The sequence below is a fragment of the Peromyscus leucopus genome, chromosome 11 (genome assembly GCF_004664715.2).
Source record: "Peromyscus leucopus breed LL Stock chromosome 11, UCI_PerLeu_2.1, whole genome shotgun sequence".
NCBI classification, from domain to species: Eukaryota; Metazoa; Chordata; class Mammalia; order Rodentia; family Cricetidae; genus Peromyscus; species Peromyscus leucopus.
The window spans coordinates 45,629,581-45,656,596 of NC_051072.1; the positions used below are offsets into that span (position 1 = coordinate 45,629,581).

At 42.9% G+C, this 27,016-nt stretch overlaps 2 protein-coding genes across 5 annotated transcripts in view; one reads left to right on the top strand and one right to left on the bottom strand.

Annotated features, from left to right (window-relative positions):
- Mast4 (microtubule associated serine/threonine kinase family member 4) overlaps positions 1-27,016 on the top strand; it is a 591,291-nt gene that overhangs the window by 26,841 nt on the left and 537,434 nt on the right. The gene's annotated exons all lie outside the window — the stretch shown is intronic.
- On the bottom strand, positions 5,006-5,746 carry LOC114703848 (thymosin beta-10-like). Its single transcript, XM_037209462.1, has one exon. The coding sequence runs from the start codon at positions 5,447-5,449 to the stop codon at positions 5,315-5,317; it is 135 nt and encodes a 44-aa protein (XP_037065357.1). The 5' UTR covers positions 5,450-5,746; the 3' UTR covers positions 5,006-5,314.

The window sequence follows — 27,016 nt, forward strand, 5'->3', positions numbered from 1 at the left end:
CAGTGAAATGAGGCACAGAAAAACTGTCATCTCATGGGTGTGTGGAATCCAACACAGAGTTTGATCACCAGGGTTTGGGGGAGAGGGATGTTGGTTAAAGGGTCTAAATTTTGACTCATGCATAATGGCTAAGTTCTGAAGATTTGACAACAGCTTGCTGAGAATTTCCAGTAATGTACTGTATGCTTGAAATCTGCTAACTTAGCTCATCACACACACATGATAACACTATGCGAATGATAATAATAGACATATTGATTGGCTAAACTTGGTAATCATTTTTACTGTGTGTGTGTATGTATGTATGTATATAAATTCCAAGTGGTACAGCTCCTAAATATATATAATATTTAGGTTGTCGGTAATATTTAGGTTGAGATTAGTGTGTGAGAATGTTCAAAAACAGTTCTATGTGCTTGTTTGAAGAGGGCCCACACTTGGTTCTGAATTTCAGAGCATTTGAATAGCCTGGGCAGTTTTTTTTAGTGCTACAACACAGCACCTACTGTAAAGAGAAAGGTATTTTTGGGGGGCGGGGGATTCATAGTTAGAGATTTCAGTCCAAGGTCCATTGGCTCTATTACTTCTTGGGTTCATGGTTTGGCAGAACATCATGGCAGGAAGCAGGTGATGGGAGCAGAGTTGTTTACCTACTGAGGGCAGGAGGCGGAGACAGACAGGATGCTTGAGCCAGCTGCTCCCTCCTCCAACCTTTATCGTGCCTGGGCCTGCAGCCTACAGAATCATGCTGCACACACGCAGGATATAGTTTATATCCTTCATTCATCCTCTCTGGAAACATCCTCACAGACACAGCCAGAGGTGTGCTGGACCAATCTCCCAGTTACTTCTCAATGCCATCCAGTTGACAAGATGAATCATCATAGTAAGCCAGAGAAGAAAATAGGATTTTTTATATGATTCAGTGTTTTGAAGGCAGAGTGAAGCAATTGCTTGGGAGAAGCTTTTCTTGTTATTGAGGACTGAGAGATTTTCCACACTGACCAATGGGAATGTTGAGTATTAACATAGAACCTCTCCTAATTGCTTTGAGATTCCATCTCATCCCAACATGACTATCATCAAGAATGGAAATAACAAATGCAGATGAGGACATAGAGATGGAAGAGCCCTTACTCACTGCTGGTGGGAATGTAAACGTGGGCGGCCATTATCGGAGTCAGTGGGACGGTTCCTCAAAAAGGTAAAAATAGCCAGGCGGTAGTGGTGGTGGTGGTGGTGGTGGCGGCGGCGGCGGCGGCTGCTGCGGCACACAGGCCTTTAATCTCAGCACTTGGGAGGCAGAGGCAGGCAGATCTCTGTGAGTTCGAGGACAGCTAGGGCAACACAGAGAAATCCTATCTTGAAAAGCCAAAAACTAAAACTAAAACAAAAGCCCAAAGAACTCAAAACAAAAAAACAACTTGCAAGAAGCAAGGATGGAGTAGTAGACTTTAGGATGGGGTGGAGCCTTCAACAGTCATCTAAAACCTATTAGGCTTCACCTTTCGTAATGAGAAAGGACCACATCAGTCATAGTTTTCAGCCCTGGTTACATATTAAAGTCACTTGAGAATTTTAGGAAAAAACGAAACATCACTACCACCATTACCAAAAATAGGGCCTAACTCCAGACTAAATAAATGTGACGTGACTTCTGTGTGGCTTTGCACTCCTTGGAGACATGCTGATTTCAACAGCGTTGGGAACAGCTGCTCAAGAATGTTGACAAAAAAAAAAAAAAAAAAAGCCTGCAGGATGCAGGGAGACCAAACTCAATCCATAGCTCTTCCTGTAAAGAGTTGCAAAGTCCTTCAAACTGGATCACTTGTGTTGTCCAGCAGCATCCTGGCAAGTCTGAGTCTTGGCTTCAGAGTGCCTAGAGACAGAGAAGCCACGCAGGAAGACAGACGGGCAGAGCTGTGATGGGGATCTCATTGTGCGGAGTGGCATCTCCACCGAAGTTGGTCCCTGCTCTCGCTTTCAAGCTGTCTTGTAACCATTGGCATAAACAAAGTCAGGGCAACTCCATAAAGTGATAAAACAAATTGACAAGCTCTTTAGAGCACACGTTTGAAAAACTTCATGTATTAATTATGGCACTGTCTCCAAAGGTTCTTTAAGATTCTGCCTGGAATGTCTTCACTGGTTTTGGTAATCACAGTGTGTGTAGTTAAACTTGGACTATCTGGAGCTATTTGAGGGAAGATTATCTTAGTACCAGTTTTCTCGTAAGCCAGGGTTTATCCCAATAGAGAATACCAGAACTTTAAAGTATTTACATGGTGTTTCTCAGTCTGTGCTGCCATATGGGTTTCTGGGTAATTGAGCTGGTTCATACTAGTGCTCCGTTGGCACTGGAGAAGCTGGTCGCCTGGCCCTTCAGATGCTGCACTTGGGAGCATTATACATGGATGCTTTGTCCCATGGCTGTCCTCTTACTTGGATGCCTTCTTTCTTGTAGCTTTAAAAATAGCTTTCCCACGGTAGTTTATTCTTTTTTAAAATTTTTGAATGTTTCTTTTGTCTCAGTCTGTCAATGGAGTTAAAAAGAAGGTCATCAAATTAGTTGGATCATGGGTCTAATAGTAAACATGTTCTCGATAAACTTTAAGTCTTAGGAATGAGGTCAGGGAATTGCAGTAAATGGACTTGATAATTTCATTTATGTTCTGGAAAGGTGGGCTGGGTGGAGATTTCTAAACTGAGGTCAGGAATTGTATGTGAAGCTGTGATGCAGGGCCTTACGTAAAAAAGCATCCTGGGATTTGGAGTTTTCGTGTAGAGTATGTCCACTTTGATCTCTCAACTTGAATATTACATTTTACTTGCTAAGTTTGCCTGAGATGATGTAAGACACCTGTGTAAAAGAGAGGAATCCCAATCGGTTCATTGTGGCAGTGAGCTGTGAGTGAGAAGGGGGCAATTTATTTAGGACCTTTTGTGTGCTAGGTAATGCTGTAGCGGCTTCGTCTAGTAACACACCTACAAATTATGTAAATTTGAATGCAAAGCCATTATTGACCTTTGGACATTGTGGAGCTGGTAGCAGAAGTTTGCTCCCATGTAACTTGACAATAGCAAGATCTGTATTTTGCGTAACTTAATGCTTGGGCCCTTTGTATAATTATTGTAGTGAGATTCTATTTAATCCTTGATATAACCCCATGAGGAAAGGGTTTTACCTCCCTAGGTTACAGATAAGGAAACTCAACCAAGATCATTTAAGTAGTTTGGCAAGGGCTGTTTAGCTAACCAGGGCAGATCCAGGTTTGAACTACATGCAGGAAGTAACACTTGAGACCCTCAATTCTCACAGGCTGTGTGTGCTCACAGGCTGTGTCTAGAGGGATGTTCCAGAAGCTTTACTGGCTACTGGCTTCTGGGTGGTCATTATCAACAATGGCTTACTAAACCTTTCCATTTGTAAAATGTTCTTCTTTGGATTATTTTCCTGTCAAAATATCCATAAGAAGAATGTGGGCATCATGGGTTGTAATTGCTTAGAATTTACAGTTTAAAGTCCTAACTGCCAGGATCTCAGCATGTAACCTTATTTGGAGAGAGACATTGCTGATAGAATTAAGATGTGCTCGTGCTGGTGTAGGGCACGACTCTGATCTGATGGGCAAGTGTCTCTGCAAGAAGCAGAGAGTTGAATGCACACAGCCCACGTGACTTCCTGACTGGCAGACAAGGGCTCTGAAGCTGCTGGTACCTTGTTGTGTCAGCGCTCAGAGAGATGCCTGGAGAATGCTCTCATAAGCAGAATCCTAGGTCAAAGAGTCGGAAAGACGGCACTGCTATGTTATTCAGTGTTCACCAGGAACTGAGGTTAGCTGGCAGATTCTTCCTGTGGCTTTTGCAAGGGCTCAGGAGCCTTACTTTTTCACATTGCCCCGAAGCTCAGGCTGAGGAGCAGCACTCAGAGTTCACATGTTCCCCTGGAGCATGGCTCAGCCAGCCAGAGCACTGCAGGGTCCGTTCTTTCCCTTCCTAATTATGGTTTGTCGTCCCTGCTGCTGCTATCCAGAGGTAGAGGGGAGGACCCGCTCACATATCATTAGCCCAGGACAAGAGTCCAAATCAGAGTGTGGCTTCTGCCAAACGTCTTGCTGTGGTGCTTTGAAACGCTAAAACCAAACTGTCGGCAAGGACTCTATTTGGAATTGGAATTGGCGGGGGTGGGGGTGGGGTGGGGGGGTAGGGGCTTGGTTGAGAGGTCATGGTCACTTGGCATTAAGGCCACCTTTTGGGGCCAGCCTCAGAGGGTCACTTTCAAGCAGTTGAGTGAGCAGAGTGGCTAGATTGGGGAGCCACGGAGACTCTGAAGTGGGGGAAATCTAGATGGGCTCTTGAGTGTGCGGGAGGAACCACAGAGCTGATGTCATGATTCTTCCAGCGTACTGTTTGTGGTTTGAATTCCTCCCAGGGCCCACTTGTGCTTCCTGTGTTTGGACATCGAGATGCCTCTATTTATGAGTTGCTCCCCACGGAGGCCTGTGTGGTTACAGTTCTCATATCCAAATGAACTCAAATGGGAGGGAAGTGCTGTGTGGAGCCTTGCCTGAATGACAAGTATGGATGTCTCTCCAAAATTGTGAACGTTTGTTTCACAGGCTCAGTCTCCACAAGTTGTACCTGAGCCACATCATACGAGACCATTGAGAACTTTACCCATGGGCTTGGTCTTGTTGCTTGTGCCACCAGTATACAAGAATCCCACTCTTTTGGCACACACACACACACACACACACAGCCAAGCTGATTTTCAAAAAAAGATTCTACCTGTCCATTCTAGAAAAGTTCAACAGTGAACTCTATTATGGTAACTTACCAGCAATGTGTTATACAACTTTTAAAAGCTGTTGACAATTTTAAGGGTAGCATGGAGTTCATTATATATATATGTATACACACACACACACACACACACACATATATTAGTACAGGCACTTCCTTTTCCTTTCTGTTTAGTTACCAGTAATTTGTATTAATTTTTCTTTGTAGTCTACTAACCACTTCTTATTGTTTGGTATTTATCTTCCCCGAAGATAAATTGTGGGGTTGACTTCGTACAGCTACAGAATCGTTCCCCCAATGCTATGATCTCATCTGTCGAGAGAACACAGAACTTTTGTCTATCTCGTATGACAGATTGTTCTAAGAAGGTGTGGCCTCTCTCACCATAACTGTAGGCTAAGGGAGCTGCAGCTTGGGGCTCGCATTCATCTTGCATGGGGCTCTTCCTCCACATCACCAGGTGGTCTCGGAGACGATGGGGTGGGGTGGAGAAATCCCCTGGCCTAGGCTTTTAGAGAATTTCACTTCTCTTTTCCTGCTCAAGGGAGTCTTTGGTCGGCATGGTGACCTTCTCCTGCATCTGAGCTTTCTTCAGCCTGGCCTTATGGAAGCTGGAGATTTCCTTCATGTCCAGCTTGTCTGCCATCTTACCGGACCTTTCCCCTCTGGTTAGAGTTCCTTTCGTTCACCTCTGGCTGTGTGTGACAGCTGGGGAGCCAGGGCTTGACTCCTTTATTTGTAGAATTCAGGTGCTCTTCTGAATTGTTTTCTAAGGCTGTTTGGATTTTCCAAACAGGTCGCCTGCCTTGAGTTCATTGTTTCTGGTCGATGCCCATCATCTAGTTGTGTAGGTATCCTAAACCTGCAGGATTGCTTCCGCCCCTGGCCACTGAGCTCTGACCCCTGCTCTGCTCTTAGCCCTTTGCTCAGGGTTCTTTTGGAAGATGATTTGGTGCCCAGAAGCTAGCAGCTCCTGGGGAGGCGCACACTGAAGGAAAACCCCTGTGAGACCCTAATTCACAGGAGGCTCATGTTACAGGGCCCCTCGGGTGCGCCCAGGCTCCTGGGGAGCCTCTGGGCTGGCTCAGTGAGGAGTGAAGTCTGTTCTGGAGTTATTTGCTCTCTGTTACTGGCTCTTTGTTTCTTTATGAACCTTGTTTTCCATATAATGGATCTCGTTTCTTCCTCATGCTATCTACAATCATGCTTAAAAGCCCTGTTTGTGGCTTAACTGTTGTGTGTGGAACCTCAAACCATGTGATTGGCTTTTTGCTGCTGTTGTTTGATTTTTTTTTTTTTTTTTTTTTTAAGAATTAAATTCAGTCTTGGTTCCATCGTTTTTTAAATTTTGAGAAATTCAGGTCCAGGTCGGTTTTCTCCCTGTTTTTTTTTTTACTCACGAGGGGAAGAAGTGGTCACATCTTCATGTGCTGCTGCTCTCTGTGACACTTGAGGGAAAGATAATCTCCATAGTACCCGAGGAAGCAAAGCACTGGTGACCTTCTCCATGACAAACCATGGTGTGTTTAGGGCAAGAATGGGGCTTATGATCCAAGTAGGTTATATACGTGCATGAAGATGCCAGAGTGAAATCCATCATTTTGTACAATTAATATATGCTAGCAAAAATGAATGAAGACAAAACAAAACAGAAACCATGAAGCCCAAATTGCTCCTTCACTGTTCTAATTAGACTACAGAAGGAAAGTGTGTGTGTGGGGGGGAAGGGGAGGTTTCATGTCCTATTAGCTACAGTTTCTCAACCCAGATTTGTGAGCCGTTAGTGAGGGGACACTGGGCTCGTCTGCCTGTACACAAACCAAAGGACACCCCATGTGTGTGCATGGCGCACACGGTCAAGTTGAGTCCTGAAGAGAAGGCCGTGCTGCTTCTGCTTCCCTGAGGTGAGGCGCTGAGTAGGCCCGTGGGAAGCACTCTTTGCCCTTGGGTTCTCTTCTGTGATTCTCCTTGTCCTAGAATATTCTGAACATGGAAATTATATCTTCTTAAATATTATAAAATATACATTATTAATATTCCAGACGATTAAAACATATACCCCTGACCAAGAGGTAACACTGCTGTGAACACGTTGGCTACCTGCTTTATGTGCATACATGTACCTTTTATAAAGCCAAGATATGATTCATGAAAAGCATATGATTTTGTAATCTATTTTTTTCTCACTTTAGATATAAGTGTTTTTCCATATGAGAAAAAAACCAGACTGTTAAAAAGTGATTTCATGTTGTACAGATACATCAAAATTTCATTTCCTATTGGACATAAGATTATTTCTGTTCACTCTTTCAGGCTGCTGTTGCAGAGCACACTTGGATTTTACTTTCAAATCAACTCTTTGCATACTTGTTGGAGTTTCCCCCTGGGGTAAATTCCTAGAAATCCAGTTGATGGGACAAAGAATGGGCACCTCTGTAAGATGTTGGATCTGTATTTCCATATTGTCCTCCAGAAAATGAATGTCATACGTATTACTACTTTTCTCATACTGTTAAATTCAGAGGTTTTTTTTTTTTTTAAACACACTGTTAATCTGAAATATGGTTACATGACAAATCAAAATATTTACCCATTTAATTGTGGATAGAAAGGAAATATCGTATTATTTCCGGTGGATGACTGGTTGAGTTGAAAAGTATGTTTGTGGCACTTTCTCCTTCCCTGACTTGCCATGGCTTTGCACATTTTTCTGCTGGGCAACCAGTTCTTCTCTCACTGACTGGCAAGAGCTCTGTGTATTTTTAGAATATTGATCCCTTCCTAGCAAACTTAGCAATATACTGTGGAAGAAATTTTCCATTTTATTGTAGCTTAAAAAGTTTTGTTTGGTTTTCTTTCTTATTTTAAAATATTATCTTTTAGAAATTACACGTTAGTTACATTTCTTTGTTTTCTTTTAGTTTTGATGGTTTGTTTCTGTATCTCTCTCTCTCTCTCTCTCTCTCTCTCTCTCTCTCTCTCTCTCTCACACACACACACACACACACACACACACACACACACACACACACTGTTAGAAGTTGTTCAGTACTCCCTGCTCTTAAATTTGCTATAAGCTCAGGAGCTCCCCAGCTTCCCCAGGCTGTCACGACCTCTGGCAGTGTGGGTGCAGTGTGTTCCCAGGAAAGAGCTGTGGGGTTCTTCATTTCAGTGAAGGCAGAACAAGGTGTTTGGCTGGGAGAAAATAGAAGGCCAACATTAAAATTAGCGAAAAGGTGGTTTCCTTTTCTGCGTGGCCATATTCTGGTGAGTTGAAGCAAGTCAAAGCTAGGATTCTTCTCCCTGCCGTGGGTCTCTTCTGCTGCTCATGTTCCACTTTACCATTAGCATGTGGTACTAGGCAAAATTTGGAATGCAGAAAATAAACAAAGGTTCTGAAGGGAGCTAATTAGGACTGGCAGTGTGGCTCAGTGGTGGAGTGTATGTCTAGCATGTGTGAGGTACTTGGTTGGATACCCAGCCCTGCAGAAACCAAAATGCTTGTTGTGGAATATTATTTTAAGATGTGTTACCTTTGTTTATGCTGTGGAACACTTATTTAATGATGCAAAGATGTGTTGTGTGCTTTTATGTTGCATTTGTTTAACTCTGTGAAGCTGTGTTACTTTGCCTGTCTAAAACACCTGATTGGTCTAATAAAGAGCTGAACAGCCAATAGCAAGGCAGGAGAAAGGATAGGTGGGGTTGGCAGGCAGAGAGAAAAATAGGAGGAGAAATCTGGGAAGAAAGGATCAAGGAGAGAGAAAAAGAGGAGAGGAGGACTCTGGGGACCAGCTACACAGCAAAGCCACAGAGTAAGAAGAAAGTTGTACAAAAATAGAGAAAGGTAAAAGCCCAGAGGCGTAAGGTAGACAGGATAATTTAAGTTAGGAAAATCTGGCTAGAAATAAGCCAAGCTAAGGCTGGGCATTTATAAGTAAGAATAAGCCTCTGCATGATTTATTTGGGAGCTGGGTGGCGGGCCCCCCAGAGAGTAAGGAGTAGAACAACCAACAACAAATGCCCCCGACACAAAAATTACGCCCCAAAGAAACTGATTATATTGAAATACAGTTATCATCAAAATGCTGAAAATCTACTAGAAATGTAAAGATCTAATGCCTCTCCTTTTCACATTCTTCCCAAGAAAAAAACTATCAAAGAAGAAATACTTTGAAACTCAGTCTGTGAAATACAGTTATCAAAATATTAAAAAAAAAATCTCTGTCTAGAAAAATATCTGCTCTTAGATTAAAGCACTGGCTGACAAGCACTGGCAGCAGTTCTAATAATTACTGTCGTTCCTGAGTTGTCATCGGGACAGATGATGGTCTCAGATAGCCAAACTATAGTGGGACGTGGAAGCATCAGGTCTGCGTGCACTTGTCGCCTGCCCTTGGGAGTGGAGACGCTAGACGTTAGGTCGCGGAGAACAAAGGTGCCATTGCTGTCCCAGCTCACGCCCCCTGAATTCACTCTTGCTCTTGCTTGGTCTTCCCTCTGCTAATTCATCTCTTTCTGCTAGTAAATAGAATAGTCATGTGGCCTTCATTTAGGGACTGCAAAGTAAAATCAGGTCTTTGGATGGATATTTCTTTTCTTCTAGAGGAAATAAAAAGAGTCAGTTACCATTATAAACTGGAAAGAGAGTGCCAATGAATCTGGACAGCGGCTGGGATTGATATTTTGTGAGTAATTTCTGTGAGATTGATTACTAGTGAGTAACATACTGTGTCTGGTTTATTTTCCAGGAAGCAGGAGAGGACACAGGACCCTTTCTATAAAATAAGGTAGTATGGTAGGTGGGTCATAACTACACGAAAGTCAAAATAATAGAGGTGAATTCAGTTAGCAGAGTCTTTGGGGAAAGATTCTTGGTGGAGGTGATGCTGATGCACACAGACCTGAAAGGATGAGGGGCCGGGAGGGGTCAGGATGGGAGCAGAGGTCTGTAAAGCAGTCACAGGTCAAGGCAAGCCATGTGAATTGAGGTTGGAAGAAAAAGAGTTGGGGCATATTTGATGGCCGAGTGGCAGCCACTAAGAGTTAGTGTAGAGAGCAGGGAATTCAGTGGTCTAGAGCCAGAGAAGAGGCAGGAAAAAAAACTGTGCATATTGGCAAGGGTTTGGAATTCATTCAGTGTGCAAGAGAAAGGCTTCAGGCTTGAGGATGGTAGGATCCAATTAGTGTCTACAAGGACCACATAAAAGGATGCTGAGTGAGGAGTCAGGCAGAATGAGGCATGTGAGGAGGCCATTGAAGCTGCTAGAGTGCTTGGTACAAGAAATGGAGATGAGAGGTCTGAAGGGAGGGGACAACCAGGACTTTTTCTTTTCTTTTCTTTTCTTTTCTTTTCTTTTCTTTTCTTTTCTTTTCTTTTTTCTTTTCTTTTCTTTTCTTTTCTTTTTCTTTTCTTTTCTTTTCTCTCTCTCTCTCTCTTTTTCTTTCTTTCTTTCTCTCTCTCCCTCTTTCTCTTCCTTCCTTCCTTCCTTCCTTCTTTCCTTCCTTCTTTCCTTCCTTCCTTCCTTCTTTCCTTCTTTCTTTTCTTTTCTTTTTTTGAGACAGGGTTTCTCTGTGTAGCTTTGCACCTTTCCTGGAACTCACTTTGTAGACCAGGCTGGCCTCGAACTCACAGAGATCTGCCTGCCTCTGCCTCCCAAGTGCTGGGATTAAAGGCGTGTGCCGCCACCACTGCCTGGCCAACCAGGACTTTCTGACAACAGAGCTGCAGGATTGAGTAGAGGCAGAGGCCAAGAACAACACTTAGGTTTTGTTTTGAGTAACAGTGACATTTACCAACATGGGGTGGAGGCAAAGAGAGAAGATTTGTATTATCATTTCACACGTAAGGATTCTTTGACCATGTTAAGTTTGGGATGCCTATTAGACTCTCAAATATCAAAATTGTATATTTCATTGGGTAGCTGAGTCAAGAGCTTGGAAACTTTTGCACTGGGCATCCAATTGTGGCCACCCACATGAAGATAATTAGTGGTATAGTCATTGATGGGTTGCTTAGAAGCACCTCCAAACAAACAAAAAGAATTCAAATCAAAAGCAGATTAAAACAAATATACAATATACCATCAAGGAAATGGAATAACCATGCAAATGGAGCTGTGTTCAGGGACTTTAAGCACAGCATTGTGATTTTCTAGGGACCCAAACTCTTCCCTCTTATCCTCAAAGTTTCAAACGATCTTAATAACAATATTGTTAATACTGGTAGGACCCCTGTTCTGAAACTGTGAACTTGAGGCAAAGCAAGTTAATAACTATTTTAGGTGCCATTCTGAACTGGGACTTTTGGGATGCCTATGAAAAGGAATATAGATGTAATATTTTACATTGACGAAGAACCCAGGAGTCTTAAATTTCAGTCTGTATTAGTAGGAATTCATGATTAAAAACCTACGTATTGAAGGTATACAATGTGATTTGATAGAATGTGCACCTGGAAAGACCAGTGCGGTGCAGCTGATCAGCATAGCAACCATCTCAAGTGCTCTTTGTCATTAGACACGTGAAATCCACTCTCGGCAAAGCTCCATTCCCAGTGCGAACTGCTGTTCACCTCCTGTGCCTTCGCTCTCGATCTATTTATAAGTCCATAGCTACAGGTTTGCATTCTTTGACCTACATCTTCCCATCAACTCTCCTTTCGTTTCCTATGTCTTCTTTTTTAGATTCTACACGTAAGAGAAATTATGTAGTTTTTTTTTTTAAATTCTGTGCCTGTCTTATTTCCCTTTAATGTATAATGTCTTCCCGTTTTAGTCATATTGTCAAAAATGGTCACACAACAATCTCCTTTTTTAATTAATTTTTTTTTTTTCAGATGGGATCTCGTGTAGTCTGTACTGGCCTCAGTCTCACCGTGTAGCCAAGCAGCATCTTAACTATGGGGATTATGGGTATGAAGCCATCAGATCTGGCTCATGTAGTAATGGAGATTGAACACAGGTCTCCATCTGTCCTTGGCAAGTGTTCTACTTTCTGAGTCACATCTCCAGCCTAGGGTTTCCTATTTAAAGGTTTAATAGTATTAACGTTGTTTCTATCTTTGTATTTCTTTATACATACATATATAGAAATATAACATATAGCTATATAACAATTATATATAAAATAATTATATTTATAAATTATATATAATTTATAAATAAAGAAAATATATGTTACGTAATACACACACACACACACACACACACAAAACGTTGCCATTTGGTAATTCAGTAGTGTTCTTTTAGGTTTCTTGGCTATGATGGGTAAACTGAGTAAACGTGATGTGCACATATCTCTATGGTTGGTTTGTTGGTTTGGCTGTTGGTTTCATGTCTTTACATACTCAGTACCTGGGTTTCTAGATTGTAGAGCAATTTCGTTGTTGGTGTTTGAGGAATCTCCACACTGTTTTCCATTGCAACTGTACTAATTTACATTCCTGCCAGCAGCACACCGAAGTTCCCTTTTCTCTCCACACTCACTCACACTAGTCCTTGTTGTTCTGATAAGAGACATCTTGACAGATGGGAGATGATATCACATAGAGGGTTGGATTTGCATGTCCCTGATGGCTAGAGACACTGAGCACCTTTCATGTGTTCTTGCTATTTGAATTTCTTCCGTATATATACAATTTTCAAGACAGGGTCTCTGTGTAGCTTTGGCTGTCCTTGAACTCACTCTGTATATCAGACTGGCCTTGAACTCTCAGAGATCCACCTGCCTCCGCCTCCAGAGTGCTGGGATTAAAGGTGTGTGCCACCACCACACAGGTATTTTAAGTGTTGCTCTTTTTTTTTTTTTTTTTTTTTTTGGTGTTGAGTTTGACGAGCTGACTATATGTTTTAAATAATAGCCCTTTATGAGAATATAGAGTGTAGTTTACTCATTATGTATTTTAAAGATATGTTTGTTTGCTCACCCACTAAAAATGCCTGGAAATGCCAATCTAGTTTCAATGAGCATTTCTGTAGCCAGATTGCCTCTAATTACTACTTCCTACTAAAGGAGTTAGGGCTGCTGGGAAGCACAGCAGACTCCAAGTTGGGGAGTTGAAAATGGGAATCATGAATGAGAAACAACTTGTTAGCTCTGGAAAGCAAGGAGGCAATCCCAGGCTACAAGGAGCTGTCAGAAGGACTCAGGAGTCTTGCACTGCTGTCCATGTGCAAGTTTGAGGGTCAATAAGAATAATCCCACCAAACTGAAATACGTCAAATGTATTTAAATCTGTGACTTCATAATGATATAAAAAGAACTATTAGTCGACCTTTGAAGGAGGAAATTAACTCGTTACTTTGAAAGTGATAAATAGGGGCATAAGGGAATCATTTATCCCGCCTTTCCGATTGGATTTGCCCCTCAATATGATGACATAATTGATCAGAAGTTCCTGTGTGCAGGACTGTTTAGCTAACAAATGAAGAACTGATGGATAGAATATTACAGTTTTATAAATGCTAATGAAATAATGGACCTTTAATAGCCACTAACACCATACACAAACAACATGTAGGCATAATATGCCTATTAATGGAAATATACAACACCAACTGGGATCTGTTATCTTTGTTTTCTTTGACATTGTATGCACGTGTGTGCATGCATACATGCACTACTGTGTAAAGGTCAGAGGACAGCTTGCTGGAGTCAGTTCTCTCCTTCCGTCATGCAGGTTCTGGAGAGCAAACTCAAGCTATCTGGTTTGGTGGCAAGTGCCCTTACCCACTGATCCATCTCACTGGCCTGATTTATTCTATTTTACAAATGAGAAAGAGCCAGATGCTGTTCAAATCTTGGATCTAACTGCCATGTAGTCATGGAGGTTCTGTCAGCAAAATCTGAACCAAGGATAAGTAAATAAATTACAGGGAATAAGAACCTCAGAATTAAAAAAAAAAAAAAGACTTAGAAATATTCCCATCAGCTGTAGCATGTAGACATTATTTTTGTCTTAGTCCAAGTAGACCAAAACTGTTTTGAAGCAACTGGGAAAATTCTGTGGTTGGATACTTGCTCTGAAGGAATTACTGTTCGAATTTTAGATGTGATAACCATATTGCAGTTACATTTGAAAAGACTTGTCATCTTGGAGAGACATATCCTGGAATGTATTGGTGTAGTGAAATGATGTCTGGAAAGGTGGGCAAGTGGGCGGGGCAGAGAAGGAACAAGAATGATGACAAATGATGAGCAGAAGCAGCTCCCCTTCTGTGCTTGTCTAGATATGACATCTTTCACATCTTGTCAACTTATTCCTATTCTTCTTTCCACCGAGGATTACTAGAGACAATTATGTTACTATCCATAATTATACATCCTGAGAATTCTCGATTCTGGGAACATTCAAACAAAATCGGGCACTCAGCACTTTGTCACTTACTGGTCCTGGGTTGGGCTACATTGCCTATACTGTCGGGTGGTGGTCTTCCTGGGGATGGAGGTTGGGCACAGCATGGATTGCGCCTTCCAGTGTGGCATGCTGTGGTTGGTGCCATGCTCCTGGGCAAGGAGCTGGAATGCTGGGAAGAAGACATACCAGGCACTTACTCCATGTTTCAGTCATAACCTTTGCTACAAAAACCATTCAGTGTGAATGTCAGAATATGGAGCATTTGAGTTTTCTTTCAGCGACCTGAATGATTCTTTAAACAGATAGATGGCTGACGTGTGTTCAGATCTGAATCCCAGGACAGAAATGGTTTGTTCTCCTTTCTTTCTTTCTTTTCTTTCTTTCTTTCTTTCTTTCTTTCTTTCTTTCTTTCTTTCTTTCTTTCTTTCTTTCTTTCTTTCTTTCTTTCTTTCTCTCTCTCTCTCTCTCTTTCTTTCTTCCTTCCTTCCTTCCTTCCCCTCTCCCTTCCTTCCTTCCTTCTTCTTTCTTCTTCTTCTTCTTCTTCTTCTTCCTTCTTCCTCCTCTCCCTCCTCTTCCTCTCCTCCCTCCTCCTCCTCTCCTCTCCTTCTCTTCTCTTCTTCTCTCTCTCCCTCCCTCCCTCCCTCCCTCTCTCTCTCTCTCTCTCTCTCTCTCTCTCTCTCTCTCTCTCTCCCTTGTGGTTGAGTCAATTATCTAGTGTTATAGAATTAAATATAAAGTCATGCAGAGTAGACTTAGAAGATACTCAGTTAACCTGTTTCTGTTGTCAGGGAAGCATAGTTCCGAGGAAGGATTTGCGGGAGTGCTGACAGAGGGGGAAGCCTGTGTGGAGCTTTCCTTTTTATGGGGATCATCTTGAAGCTGCTACTGTGTGTGCTGTGATCTCTGGCATTATGATGCCTGCACAGATCCATATTTCTAGTACCACAGTCCCATGTGTGGAGTTCAAGGAAACAATTGAAACTACATGGCGTGAGACTCTAAAGCAAGCTGATGATGAGTCAGTAGGGAAGGGCGCTTGCCGTTAACCTTGGCAGTTTGAGTGTGATCCTGGAACCTGCATGATGGAAGGAGAAAACCCACCTCTGTAAGCTTTCTTCTGACCCTCACATATACATATGTAACATGATATGCATGCATGTCAATGTTCACATACCCATGTGTACACACACACACACACACACACACACATACACACACACACACAGGCATGCACACACACCTAAATAAGTGTAAAACAAACCAAACACAGTGAACAGTTAAGGTGATCTTCGTAGGAATTGTGGTGCCGAGTATAACATACCCATGTCTCATCACCTTCACACTAGGGCTCAGGCTGCACTTTTAAATTTCCTTTCGGCTTCAGCTGCTTTTTCTATGCCAAATTTTCCCCTATTGACATCTTTTTCTTTTGCTAGTCAAAAATAATATTTTTTTTTGAGCCACGTAATTCCTGTGAGTTCAGTCTACCTCCATATATTAAATTGTTTTCTTTCTGTTTAAGCCATGATTAAGTTTAAATGCAAATGGAAAATTCATTTGCTCTCTCATTGTTGCTGATGGTCCTGATTGTAAGGGACTTATTTGGAAAGAGGATCCTGACATGATTTTTATCACCTCCAAGTGACCCAGAAAGCTTTCAGAGGAGAAGATGAGAAAATGAGTTTTGATCAAAAGCTGTAGTAGTGACTATTGGCTCCTTGAATTATTGATTCCTCTAATCCTGAGTCTTCAGTTTTAAGTAAATGTTCATTTTCAAGTAGAATTTTTTTTCAAGCCATGCCTTTGGATGTTGACTACAGCATTTAAGTAGTGGAGGGGAAGTTCAGCTTGACTGGGTTTTTCTTCTTTTCTTCAGACTGAATGGAAACTTTAGATTCTTTTAGGTGGATGTATGAATAATACCCGTAGCTTGCCAAATCTCCGGTTCTTGGAATCTAGCAACCAGCTTTATGTAAAAGAGATTACTGATCAGACCTTCGTTTCCCCAGAGTTTGGATCTGAGGACTATCTAGCACATTGCTGGCGTTGGGGCCAGTTTGCAGCAGACAGGGCAAAGGGTGAAAGCATGTATTACAAACTCATGAATGAACCAGAGCCTTCACTCAGGGCAGCACTCTAAGCTCTTACATTCCCACCGTCTTAACGGAGTTACTTTGTTGATTCAAATTATTGAGAGAGAAGTCCTCTTGGTTCACCTCAGCTTATATGGAGGTCTAGGAGAGAAGCAACCCCAGCTTTAGGAATTCTACTCCATGGGGGGAGAGATATGAGAGATCCTCATTTGTGCTGGCTCGTTTTATGTCAACTTGACACAAGCTAGAGTCATTGGAGAGTAGTGAGCCTCAGTTGAGAAAATTCCTCCGTGAGATGGGGCTGTAGGCGAGCCTGTAGGGCATTTTCTTAGGACCCAGTCCATTGTGGGTGGGGCCACTCTAGGGCTAGTGTTCCTGGTTCTATAAGAAAGCAAGTTGAGCAAGCCCATGTGGAACACGCCAGTAAACAATGCTCCTCCATGGCCTTATGTCAGCTCTTGCCTCCAGGATCCTGCCCCAAGTCTCTTTGATCATAGTGTTTCATCCCAGCAACAGTCACCCTGATCAGGACACCATTCCTTTACACTGGCTCCCAAGGGCTACAGAGAGGAATGGCCAGGCCCCAAGGAGCTGGAGTTCACAATGACGCTGCCATTTCCCAGACAGTGCTATGGAGGCCACAAGCACAGGACGCCTTTCTAACGAATAGCATTCTTTGTTTCAAACAGCTGTGTTACAAGTAGTAGATTTCCCCTGGTGTGGTGGTCCACACCTGCACACACTTGCAGTCCTAGCAGCTGGAAAGCTGGAGCAGGAACATAATGAGCTCATGGCCAGCTAGGGCTACCCAGTGAGACCCTGTTTCAAAAAAAAAAATAAATAAATAAATAAATAAATAAAAATAAAAAGAAAGAAAGAAAAGTCAAAAAACAAAAACAAACAACCCCCCCCCCAAAACAAAACAAAAAAAAACATAATCAAGACTGAAATAGCTGATTTTTAAAATTGAAATTGGACATGATGTTGTCTGAAGTGTATTTGACCATCATTGTAGCCATGTTGTGACCTTGGTGGGGATGGCAGTCTTCTAATTTTGGGAAGGAGTGTGGAGGTGACAGTGCATGATATTAGACTTGGGTGGGATCTTAGAAACCTCTCAGTACAGAATTAGAAGTGAGGTTGGTAAAGGCTTCAGGGAGTGGGTGGTATCTGCCTCCCTAGAGCCACAGAGAAAGCATTGAGCAAACTTCTGTTTTGAGGATTTATGGTAGGACAGGAATCACAAGACCTTGTACCAAGTGTCCCAGAGCATGCCAGCAGGAGGGATTTGAACCACCATCACTCCAGCTCTGTTACCTTACATCGGATGAATCTAAGACACTGAGACTCAGGGCTATTGGAGAACTGTACTTTGAGTCATTTCTTAGAGGTTATCATGGGAAAATGTGTTAGGATTAAGCTATATTTTCCATTTCTGGAATTTTTGCCTATTATTTTGTATTTGCAATGCTTTTATAGACAGCTGTTTAAAATACAGTGTCCTAAATTTAGTTTCTTCCCCCCCAGACTGAAGGGGGTAGAGAATTTTATCCTAGTTAATTTGTTAAAATGATGAGGCATATAGACGGTGGCCAGGTTTAGTAGTATAAGAACTCCGTCGACAGCAGGTGGTGGTGGATTTGATGATTCAGTCACAGAATACTTAGTTTCAGTTTGGTTTTAAGCACATGCCGCTGGCCCCCGAGTGGAGCGAGGTTAGTGTTTTCCACTGTGGTTAATGGAGCAGATGTCTGCACGTAGAGAAACTTTTGAGTGTGTGTGTGTGCACACATGGCGTGGTGTCTTTGTGTATTACTTAGGCAGGTGTGTGTGTACATGTGTACATGCACGTGGAGGCCACAAGTTCAAAGTCACGCGTCTTCCAGTCTCTCTACCTTATTCTTTTGAGGCAGAGTCTCTTCCTGGTATGGAGCTCACTGATTTGACTAGACTGGCTGGCCAGCAAGCTCCAGGCGCCTGCCTGCCTCCATCCCCTCCGCAGTGGGCTGACCTTCACATGGGGCTCCTGGCTATTCAGACTGAAGGACTTATGTTTGGGTAGCAGATACTTTAACGGTTAAGCCATTCCCCCAGCCCTGAGAAAAACTTTTTTACACATTTTCCCCAAACAGAGTAGTGTTTGAAATCTCTCAAGGTTGTTCCACTGTCCTTGCTGGCTCACCCTCATAAAGCCAGAAGGTTCGATGGAGGCAACTTGAGCAGAATCTGCATCAGTAATCTTACTCAGCTGGGGACCCTGACCATGCCTAGCTAGTCAGCCAAGACAAGAGCCTGGCACCTTACCAGTGGCTACAGCACTGAAGAAAACGTCTCTCCTTCCCTCATCCAGCATTGATTTCAAATAAATTCTCAGGGAAAGATGGAGCCTTGTGAGCACCCCTCCCTCCATGATGGGATTGTGTGTATCTGTTGGGCAGGTGGTCACGGGTGCTGTGTATCCGTGCACAGTGGCAAGTCTACTGTTGGGGTGACCAACAGCTTTCTGACTGGATTTAAAATGTGTTTCACAGAGGGAACTGATGTCGGACACTATAAACCCAGCCCAACAGCCGTGGCTGGGGAAGCAATGGATAATGTCTTGCTAAATGGACATGGTGTGCCAGTCAAATCGATTCTAAATAACTGTTCATGTTCACAGATTAGCACTGCTCTCTGCTTTGGGTGCAGATGCCTCTTACGTTTGGACAGTGCTAACTACAGAGAATTCTAGATGGTTAAAGGGGTGAGAATAAATGATGGCCTCATGCTGAGCTATGAATGGAACATCTGTATCACCCTTTCCAAGGCTCAGGGAGGTTTTTTAGAAGGGTAGAAAGAATGCAGGAGCTAGAGTGAGTGGGAGAGTGGTGTGTGGAAAGCTGACTTCTGGGCATGACAGGGCTGTTGCTCTCCTGAACTCACGACTCCCATGATCGCCTCCTGCACAATAGACACAAAATCCCACCAGGGAGGGAGGAGGTGCCCACAAGGCCCCATCCTTCCCTGGGAATGTATTTGAAATTAATGCTGGATGGGGGAAAGAGAGACGTTTTCTTTAGTACTGTAGCCACTGATAAGGGGGTCCATGCTACTACTGTACACAACCCCTCACACATGATTCTGTAGCAGTTGTGATTCAACTCATTGGCTCACTAGAAGATGCCATGAGGGAAGACTAGTGGGGAAGAGGAAGAGAGTCCGTGAGCGTGGAGAAGGGGACGAGAGTAGGCAATGGGGACAGTGACCGTGAACAAACTGCATCATAGGCATGGGTGAGCACGTCATAATGAAGCCCAGACCCAACGGGCGCAATAATAAAAAGCATTTGAGACCAAAGAGATGTTAAATATAAAGCTATATGCTTTTATAACGAGCCGCTTTGGATTGCCTGGGTTCTCTTGCACCATTTAGAATTGCACTTTGAGTTTTGACTTTTCACGTGTTAAAACTTTGGGGAGGCAGCTCATTGGCACTTGCTGCACAAGTTTGATGATCTGAGTTTGGACCTTCAGATCTCACAGTAAAGCCTGGAACAGTAATGTTTTCAATCCCAGTGTCCCCCTAAAGACAGATAGAAGGAAAGACAAACCCCAGAAGCCCGGAGCCAGCTGACAGAAGACCATGTCTCAATGGAAAGGCGAGGACCGACCCCTGAAGGTTGTCCCTCTGTCTCTATGCCTGCATCACGGTGTGGTATGTATGTGCTTGTGCGCACATGTGCTAACACGGACCCCACACCCACATTTTTTGTTTTATCCTTCAAAATTTAGTCCCTTCCACCTTTCTCTCCTTTCACAAGCTGTTTCTCTCAGTTCATCCCCCTCCTCCACACCTTGGCTCATAAAGCATTTCAGAGGAAAAAAAAACATTTTCTTTATTCACATATGATTTAGGTGGTCATCTCTTTTATCCTACATTGCGTGTGTCCTGACTTTAACATATTGACATGCTCTGGAATGGAGGTTGATAGATAGCACAGGAAACGGCAGAATTTAGATGGCAGTTGAGACGATGTCCTGGGTTAAGTTTCCCCTTCCCTTCCTGCTTGCTCCACTGCCCATCTGTCCTGGCTTGAACTACCACCCTCTCTTCCTGCCATTCAGCCAGCCGCGTGGAAGAGAGAGACGCTTCTGATCGTTAATCACTATTCAGGGTTATGCTTTAGAAATCGTTTGTGCTAAATTGTTTTGATTGGCTTTAGGGAAGGGATGCCACTGGTTACAGGCAGACATCAGCCACTGAATTGTGACAGCAACGTGGATCTTGAATGCCAGTTATAGACTCTGATTTGAATGCTTCTTGCGGAAGCCTTGCACTTCTTCAAGTGCTAAAAATGATCTTCAATTGCTAGCTTTAAAAAGTGACATTCTGTCACTTCTTAACTTGTCATTTTAGCTTATGTAGGAATAACAAAAACATGGTCTAAGGTAGAAGTCTAATGTAATTTTCCCAGAAAGCTAGTGTTATTATGGTGGGCAAGAAGAGAACCCTCGTCATCTATGTTCCTAGGGACATTATTAATTTTCTAGTGTCTTAACACCAAGCGTTTGAAGATCCATGCGCCCTTTATTTTCTGTTTAGCTCCAGTTTGTGCCTCGCTTATTCTTCAGCTCTATGGATGATGTCAGACGTGTCACAAGTACTTTATGAAACCATTTATCACAGTTGTAAGAGTAGGTCTAGTAAGTCAGGAGACTAGAGCCCTAAGTGGCGGCTCTAGTGACGAAGGCCTCGCCCGAGACCATACCATGCTTCTTAGGAATGCCTAGGCTCAAAGGCTGTAATCTGTAAGAGCTTATTGTCAGTGTGATCGAGAACTCAAGAGACCTTTAAAAATGATTATTTTAACATTTTATGTGTATGGATATTTTGCCTGTGTGTATGTCTGTGTACTACATGTGTGCCTGATACCCAAGGAGGCCAGAAGAGGGCATCTGATCCCGTGGAACTGGAGTTACAGATGGCTGTGTGGGTGCTGGGAATCAAACTCAAGATCTTTGGAAGAACAGCCAGTGCTCTGGACTGACTTTTAAAGCCAGTTTAAACTAAGCCATTGCTGTGTTTTCAAGTCGTTCATGTTGGTTTCCAACTGGAGATCTTCTCTCTGCTTCTAAATATAATGTATTGAAGATTGGTTTTCCCAGTCTACTTAACTGCTGAAGTTAAGGGATTAGGAATGTCCCTGCCTTAGAAGCAAGCTCTAGTGACCTTAACCTCCTGAGTCTTGAGCCAAGTGAATAGCCTTTTCATAAACAGTGTCCTTGTCCTCTTTGGAGAAACTTGGCATGCTTTTCAACAGCTTGGCTCTGGGACCATCAACTAGGACATCTTTAAATGTTCTGTACTAACCCAGCAGCTCTTCAGATGTCTAAAGAAATGCTTAGTTGGAAAAGCCCTTTCCAGGAGAATGTTACTTCAACCTCTGAGACCCCCTCTCTCATGCTCCCCTGTGGCTGCCCTGTGTCCGTAAGCACAGCATCTAAATATGTCTTCTCTGTAGTTTTAAAATATCCAGGAAGCTGTTTTTAGCAAGTGACACTGGTGTTGAATACAATCAGAGGAAAGGTATACATGTTTGCTGGATATGGGAGGTGGAAAGGTAACTTAGGTAATGCTTTATATAGCAAAACAAAGAATTCTCTAGGATGAATGTATTTCCGTGAATGGTTAAATAATTGCATCTAACTGTGGCCCAAGTGCTTGTATCGTAACCTAAGATGATCTTTAGAACCAAGGTTCCTTTGACAGGGGAGTGATGTGCACACAGCCTGGGGAAAAAAGCCTTGATTACACTCTGGCTGGCCCCGCCCTCTCTTGGCCTGTGTGGCCATGATTGCTTTGTGAGAGTCGCTGCCCCATTCTGCTGTATGCGTTCACCTTTTCTGTCTTTCACAAGTAAGACAAAGTGTGGGTTTTTTTTTTTTTTTTTTTAGCTGAACTTTAGAATGGGAATAACATGGGAATTAGATCTAGCCCTAATAACCTGTACTTTAATTACATCTGATAAGTAATTTATATTATTGATATTCTATAAGTTGAGGGAAATGACTTCATTTGCATGGTTAAAGAGAGAGAGGGAGAGTGAGGAGAGGGAGAGAGGAGAGGAGGAGAGGGAGAGGGAGAGGAGGAGAGGGAGAGGGAGAGGGGGGGGAGAGGGAGGAGAGGAAGGAGAGGGAGAGGGAGTTTTGTCTTCAGTATTTCCATGCTATTTCAGGTTCTGTGGCAATATGGTAAACTGTGGACATAACATGAAAAAAAATCTTAGTTCTGAACTTCTTTTTTGCTATAGTCATTTTGGGGAAGCTTTACTCGGTTATTTTTACTGGATTCTCTGTGCTATGATTAGAACAAGAAGACTTAGGAGAGTTTAACTTGGCATAGAAGAGAGGCGACTGAGCAGAAAAATGTTTGCTGGGAAAAGAATCAAATATTCAGGGTACTCAAGATGGATATCCAGTAGAAGCAGGGAAATAAAGCTGGACACTGAGTTATGTCACCGCCACAGTTTGTATTTTGGGTTCCATATCGAAAATGCCTTAGGTGTATATTTAATGGTAGCAGAGAAAGACAGTAATGACTTGATAATGTAACTTACTTTTCTCTTTGTTAAATTAAACTCTTCTGTCTTCTCTGTGGCATCTCTATTGAGTTTTTACCCGTGTCTCCTAAGAAAATGGCCTTATTAATTTTAATATTTCATTGCAGGCTAACAATCTCAGAAGAATAGATTTGCGCCTGATTGAACTGGATCCTGAGATGTTTCTAAATGAAAGCCTTGTCAAATATTCTATTTTCCTTGCGTGTTTCAATATTTGAATTGTCATCTAGCAGAATGGCTTTGCTGGGCCTGGTTTACCCATGTGGCTAAAATGAAGGTGATTTTTTATTTTTTTTTTACATTATTTGCAGAGTAGTCATACTTGCTAAATTAATTTTTGAAGCAAAATTCTTACTGTAGGACTTGCTGCTTTGGGATGACTGCCATCCGATATGAATTGAAGCTGTTTAAATAAGGTGAGGTTTAAGAGAAAGCTTCAGGTTGAGTTTTTTTTTCTATTTAAAATTACTCATTTTCGCTTAGCGGTTTGGACATTGTGCTTATAGGATAAGTTAAAGGTTTGTGCTTTCGAAACTTAAAAAGACCTATAAAAAGTGGATGATGTTTCCCATGTCTACCTTCTCCCTGTGGCTGGAGCACAGCGCCCGCCTACTTTTGTGGTGTAGCATTTCCTACAATCCATGGGCAAATGCTGGATCTATTAGTGTGGAGGTCTTGCCACTTACAAACAGAGCTGGTGTCTAGCTGTTCATACGAAATGCTGATCCAGTTCAAACTGCTGAGTCTTGTTCCGAGGATGTGTTTAGGGTTGTGTGGCAGGAAAATGGATAAAACTTCAAGTATGATGAGCAAGAGTGGACTATGATGAGCAAGAGTGGCCGTCCACGCCTGAGGGTGTGCACACCTCTGAGGTTATGTGGATGAATGGGACCTCTTCCAGCCGCTAACCCTGGCAGCGGTCCATAGCCATCTGTGCGCCATTTCCACCGAATCTCTTGTCACATCTTGCCTAATTTCCTCGAGGAATCTCTACCCCTTTCCACTCCAGGGACGTCTTCGCATTCAGCCTCTATTTCTGACCACGCTGCTAGCACATGCTCAGCACAGGGATCTCTTCCACGGGAGAAGTCTTTCCTGGGCCCATGAAGCTCCTCCAGGTATACAGGAGTGTACATCCATGTTCACCTGCCTTTGCCCTGTCACTTGCCTCTGCCTCCTGGGTTATCATTGCCTTCACACGTACCTCCTCTCCCTTCTCAGTAAGCCTTTGATTGACTCCTGCAACCCCTTCCCAGCCTAAGGCAGGCTTCACACTCTTTCTCCTGCTGCAGCAGGCCAAGTACGGGGACAACAGGCATGCATCACAACGCTCAGCCTGCTTCACTCTTGCAATGCACAGTACCTAGTATTGAGTGTAGCAGCATATGGTGGGGCTGAATCGGTCCTTTTAAAATTCCCACCGTAGGTCACGTTTCTTAAACACCCAGTTCTATCCTTCATGCTGTGTATCTGTCCACTTATCTGTTTATAATACTTGTGAAAGTATACAGCTGGGTCTGGGATGTAGCTCACTGGTGTAGAGCTGTGTGGTACCCACATGGCCCTTGGTTCAAGCCCCAGCATGATGAACAGAAGAGTAGTCACATGAGTTATGCTATTCGGCTTTTTATTGCTCTTTCAGTGTGTGTGTGGGGGCATCAGGCCTGTGTCGGATCCCCTTTTGGTTTCTTCTTCAAATGGGACTCTCTTTACCTTTTCAGAGAGCCCAACTGACTAAGACTAGTTTGTCATGGCTTTCAAATGTTGCCGTGATTGTTTTTGTTGCTGCTGCTGCTGCTGCTGTTTTATTTTAAGTGCTGAGGATGGAATTCAGGACCATGTGCATGCTAGCCAAGTCCTCTACCACTGAGGTAACCACTGTGTCCACCATATTGAATAACACACTTGCTTCCAATCCAGCCTACTAAGTAAGCCGTTCTTCTTAGACGGAAGGTTCTGCTGGCTGATCCAGACCAGGGTCGCCTGGTGATGCTGTTTCAAGCTTTTGCCGGTCTTAACTTTTGTTGCTATGCATTATGCATATGTGATGCTATGCATCCCATGTGATCCTTCTGGGGTCCCAGGAGAAAGAGCAGAGATGATGAAGAAGCATTTCTTATGCAAATGAGTCCACTTGATTCTGTGGGAGAAAGGAGAGCTTTATTTGTAGGATATGCCTCTGTGTGGCATGAGTACTCCCTTCAAGGGTGACTTCGGGCTAACCTACATGGCATCAGTATAAGAGTTGACAGTTACACGGCATTGTTTTGTATATTTTATTTTACAAATGAATAGGCCATCTCAGAAGCATGAGTAATAGTAAAATGTACATGAACTAAAAGTTATATATTTTGAGCACTTTCTTATATTTAATTAGGAACTTACATAATTTAAGTCTTACTCATTGTTTGTCATGTTTAACTGTTGCTTATAAATTCTTGAAATTTTATCAGTAAGCTCCTATGAGCTGGTACAAGCTGGCTCCAGTATGAACTACCCAACCTAATTACACCTTGGAGAAAAAGGCCTGGGCTCAGAACATTGTCATTTCTGTTCACATCCTTTTGGTCAAAGCGAGTCTTCCAGCAGAGCTGAAATGAAGGAATGGGCAAGCCCACTCAGCCAGCAGAGGAAGGAGCTGCAGAGTCACATGGGAAGGGGGTGGCCATACAGAGAGGAGAACATGGGCATTTGCTTACTCTGTCGTGTGTGCGTGTGTGTGTGTGTGTGTGTGTGTGTGTGTGTGTGTGTGTGTGTGCTAAGTTACATATTGGACTCATGTCTGAGTTATGTTTGAAATGCCCATTCATACAGCTTATGAGGAAACCCATGATTATACATCTGTGAGTGGATTTGATGAAGGTGAGCTTTCCTTAAGACCTGTAGCTGTTGTTTAGGACAGATGGGGTGAGTTTTGGTCTTGTATGTGTGTGGACGTTGCTTCGTAGAGAATTGCACTTTTGCTATCCATTTTTTCCTGTTTATCATCATTTTTTTCTCTCTTGAACACCTTTGCATGTCACTCCTCAGCTTTTCTCTCATATTATGTCTTAGGTCTGAGTGGTCTGCATACCATGGATCCTTTCATAGAATTTGTCAAAATTCCCTCTTTTTTATATGGTTGATGATTATTAGCTCCTGACTATTACCATTGGGAAGTTCATTTTTAGATATACTGGATGACAGTGGTCTAAAAGATTGTTTTTGGTTTTCTCTAGTAAAAGTGTAGCTCTGGTGAGTGGGTGACACACCCGTCGAAGGCCACACGTCCAAGAATATTTGGGCAGTACAACTTGGCCTTGATGGGGAGCTGGACAAAGGACACAGAATTGGGTGGGTAGGGAAGAGGGGATTAATCTGGGAAGATTTGGAGGAAAGTGAATATGACCAAAACACATATGAAAGTCTTAAAGAAATACTAAAAAATAGATGAAAGTAAATTGCTTTGGTTCAAGGAAAGGAAGGCCCTAAAAGCACTGTTATTATTTTTTAATAATACAGGCCAGCTTGATTCTACAGAGCAAATTCTAGAATAGCCAAGCTCAGGCAGTGAAGGAAATAATCTAAAACAGAAAGCTGGTGAAGATGTAATTGAAAAATATCCGAGTTCAGGACCAGCCTGGTCTACAGATCAAGTTTCAGGACAGCCAAGCATAGGCAGTGAAGGAAACCATCAAAAACAGAAAGCTGGTGAATATGTAATTGAAAGATCTCTGAATTCATGAAGGGCTAGCCTGGTCTACAGATCAAGTTTCAGGACAGCCAAGCATAGGCAGTGAAGGAAACAAAGCTGGTGAAGATGTATTGAACCAGGAGGACATGTTCCAGCCCCAGTAAGCAGCAGAAATTGGCAGCTTTGGCCATGTGGTTCTGGCTTCAAGGTTAGAAGAAAGGCATTACGGAACCTTCCTCTGTGACTAAGAAAAGCCACTGAGGCCAGGCTTGTGTCTGGGGTGTCTATGAATGGAGACCTAGAGAGGCCATTGTGTGAAGCTGAGAAGTTGAAACCTGGATTATCTTGGAGATCCCAAGATGTTGGAGATGCCTGAGTCATGAGATACTTGCTGAGGAAAGCTGCTATCGGAGTGGAACCAGCCCGAGAGAGAGAAGTGTGTTACAGTCAAGAAAGCTGAAAGGTGTTGGAGATTTGAAGAATGCTTTGAC

Excerpts from the sequence above, each read along its gene's own strand:
- LOC114703848 (XM_037209462.1), bottom strand. The coding sequence starts at position 5,449 with ATGGCAGACAAGCTGGACATGAAGGAAATCTCCAGCTTCCATAAGGCC.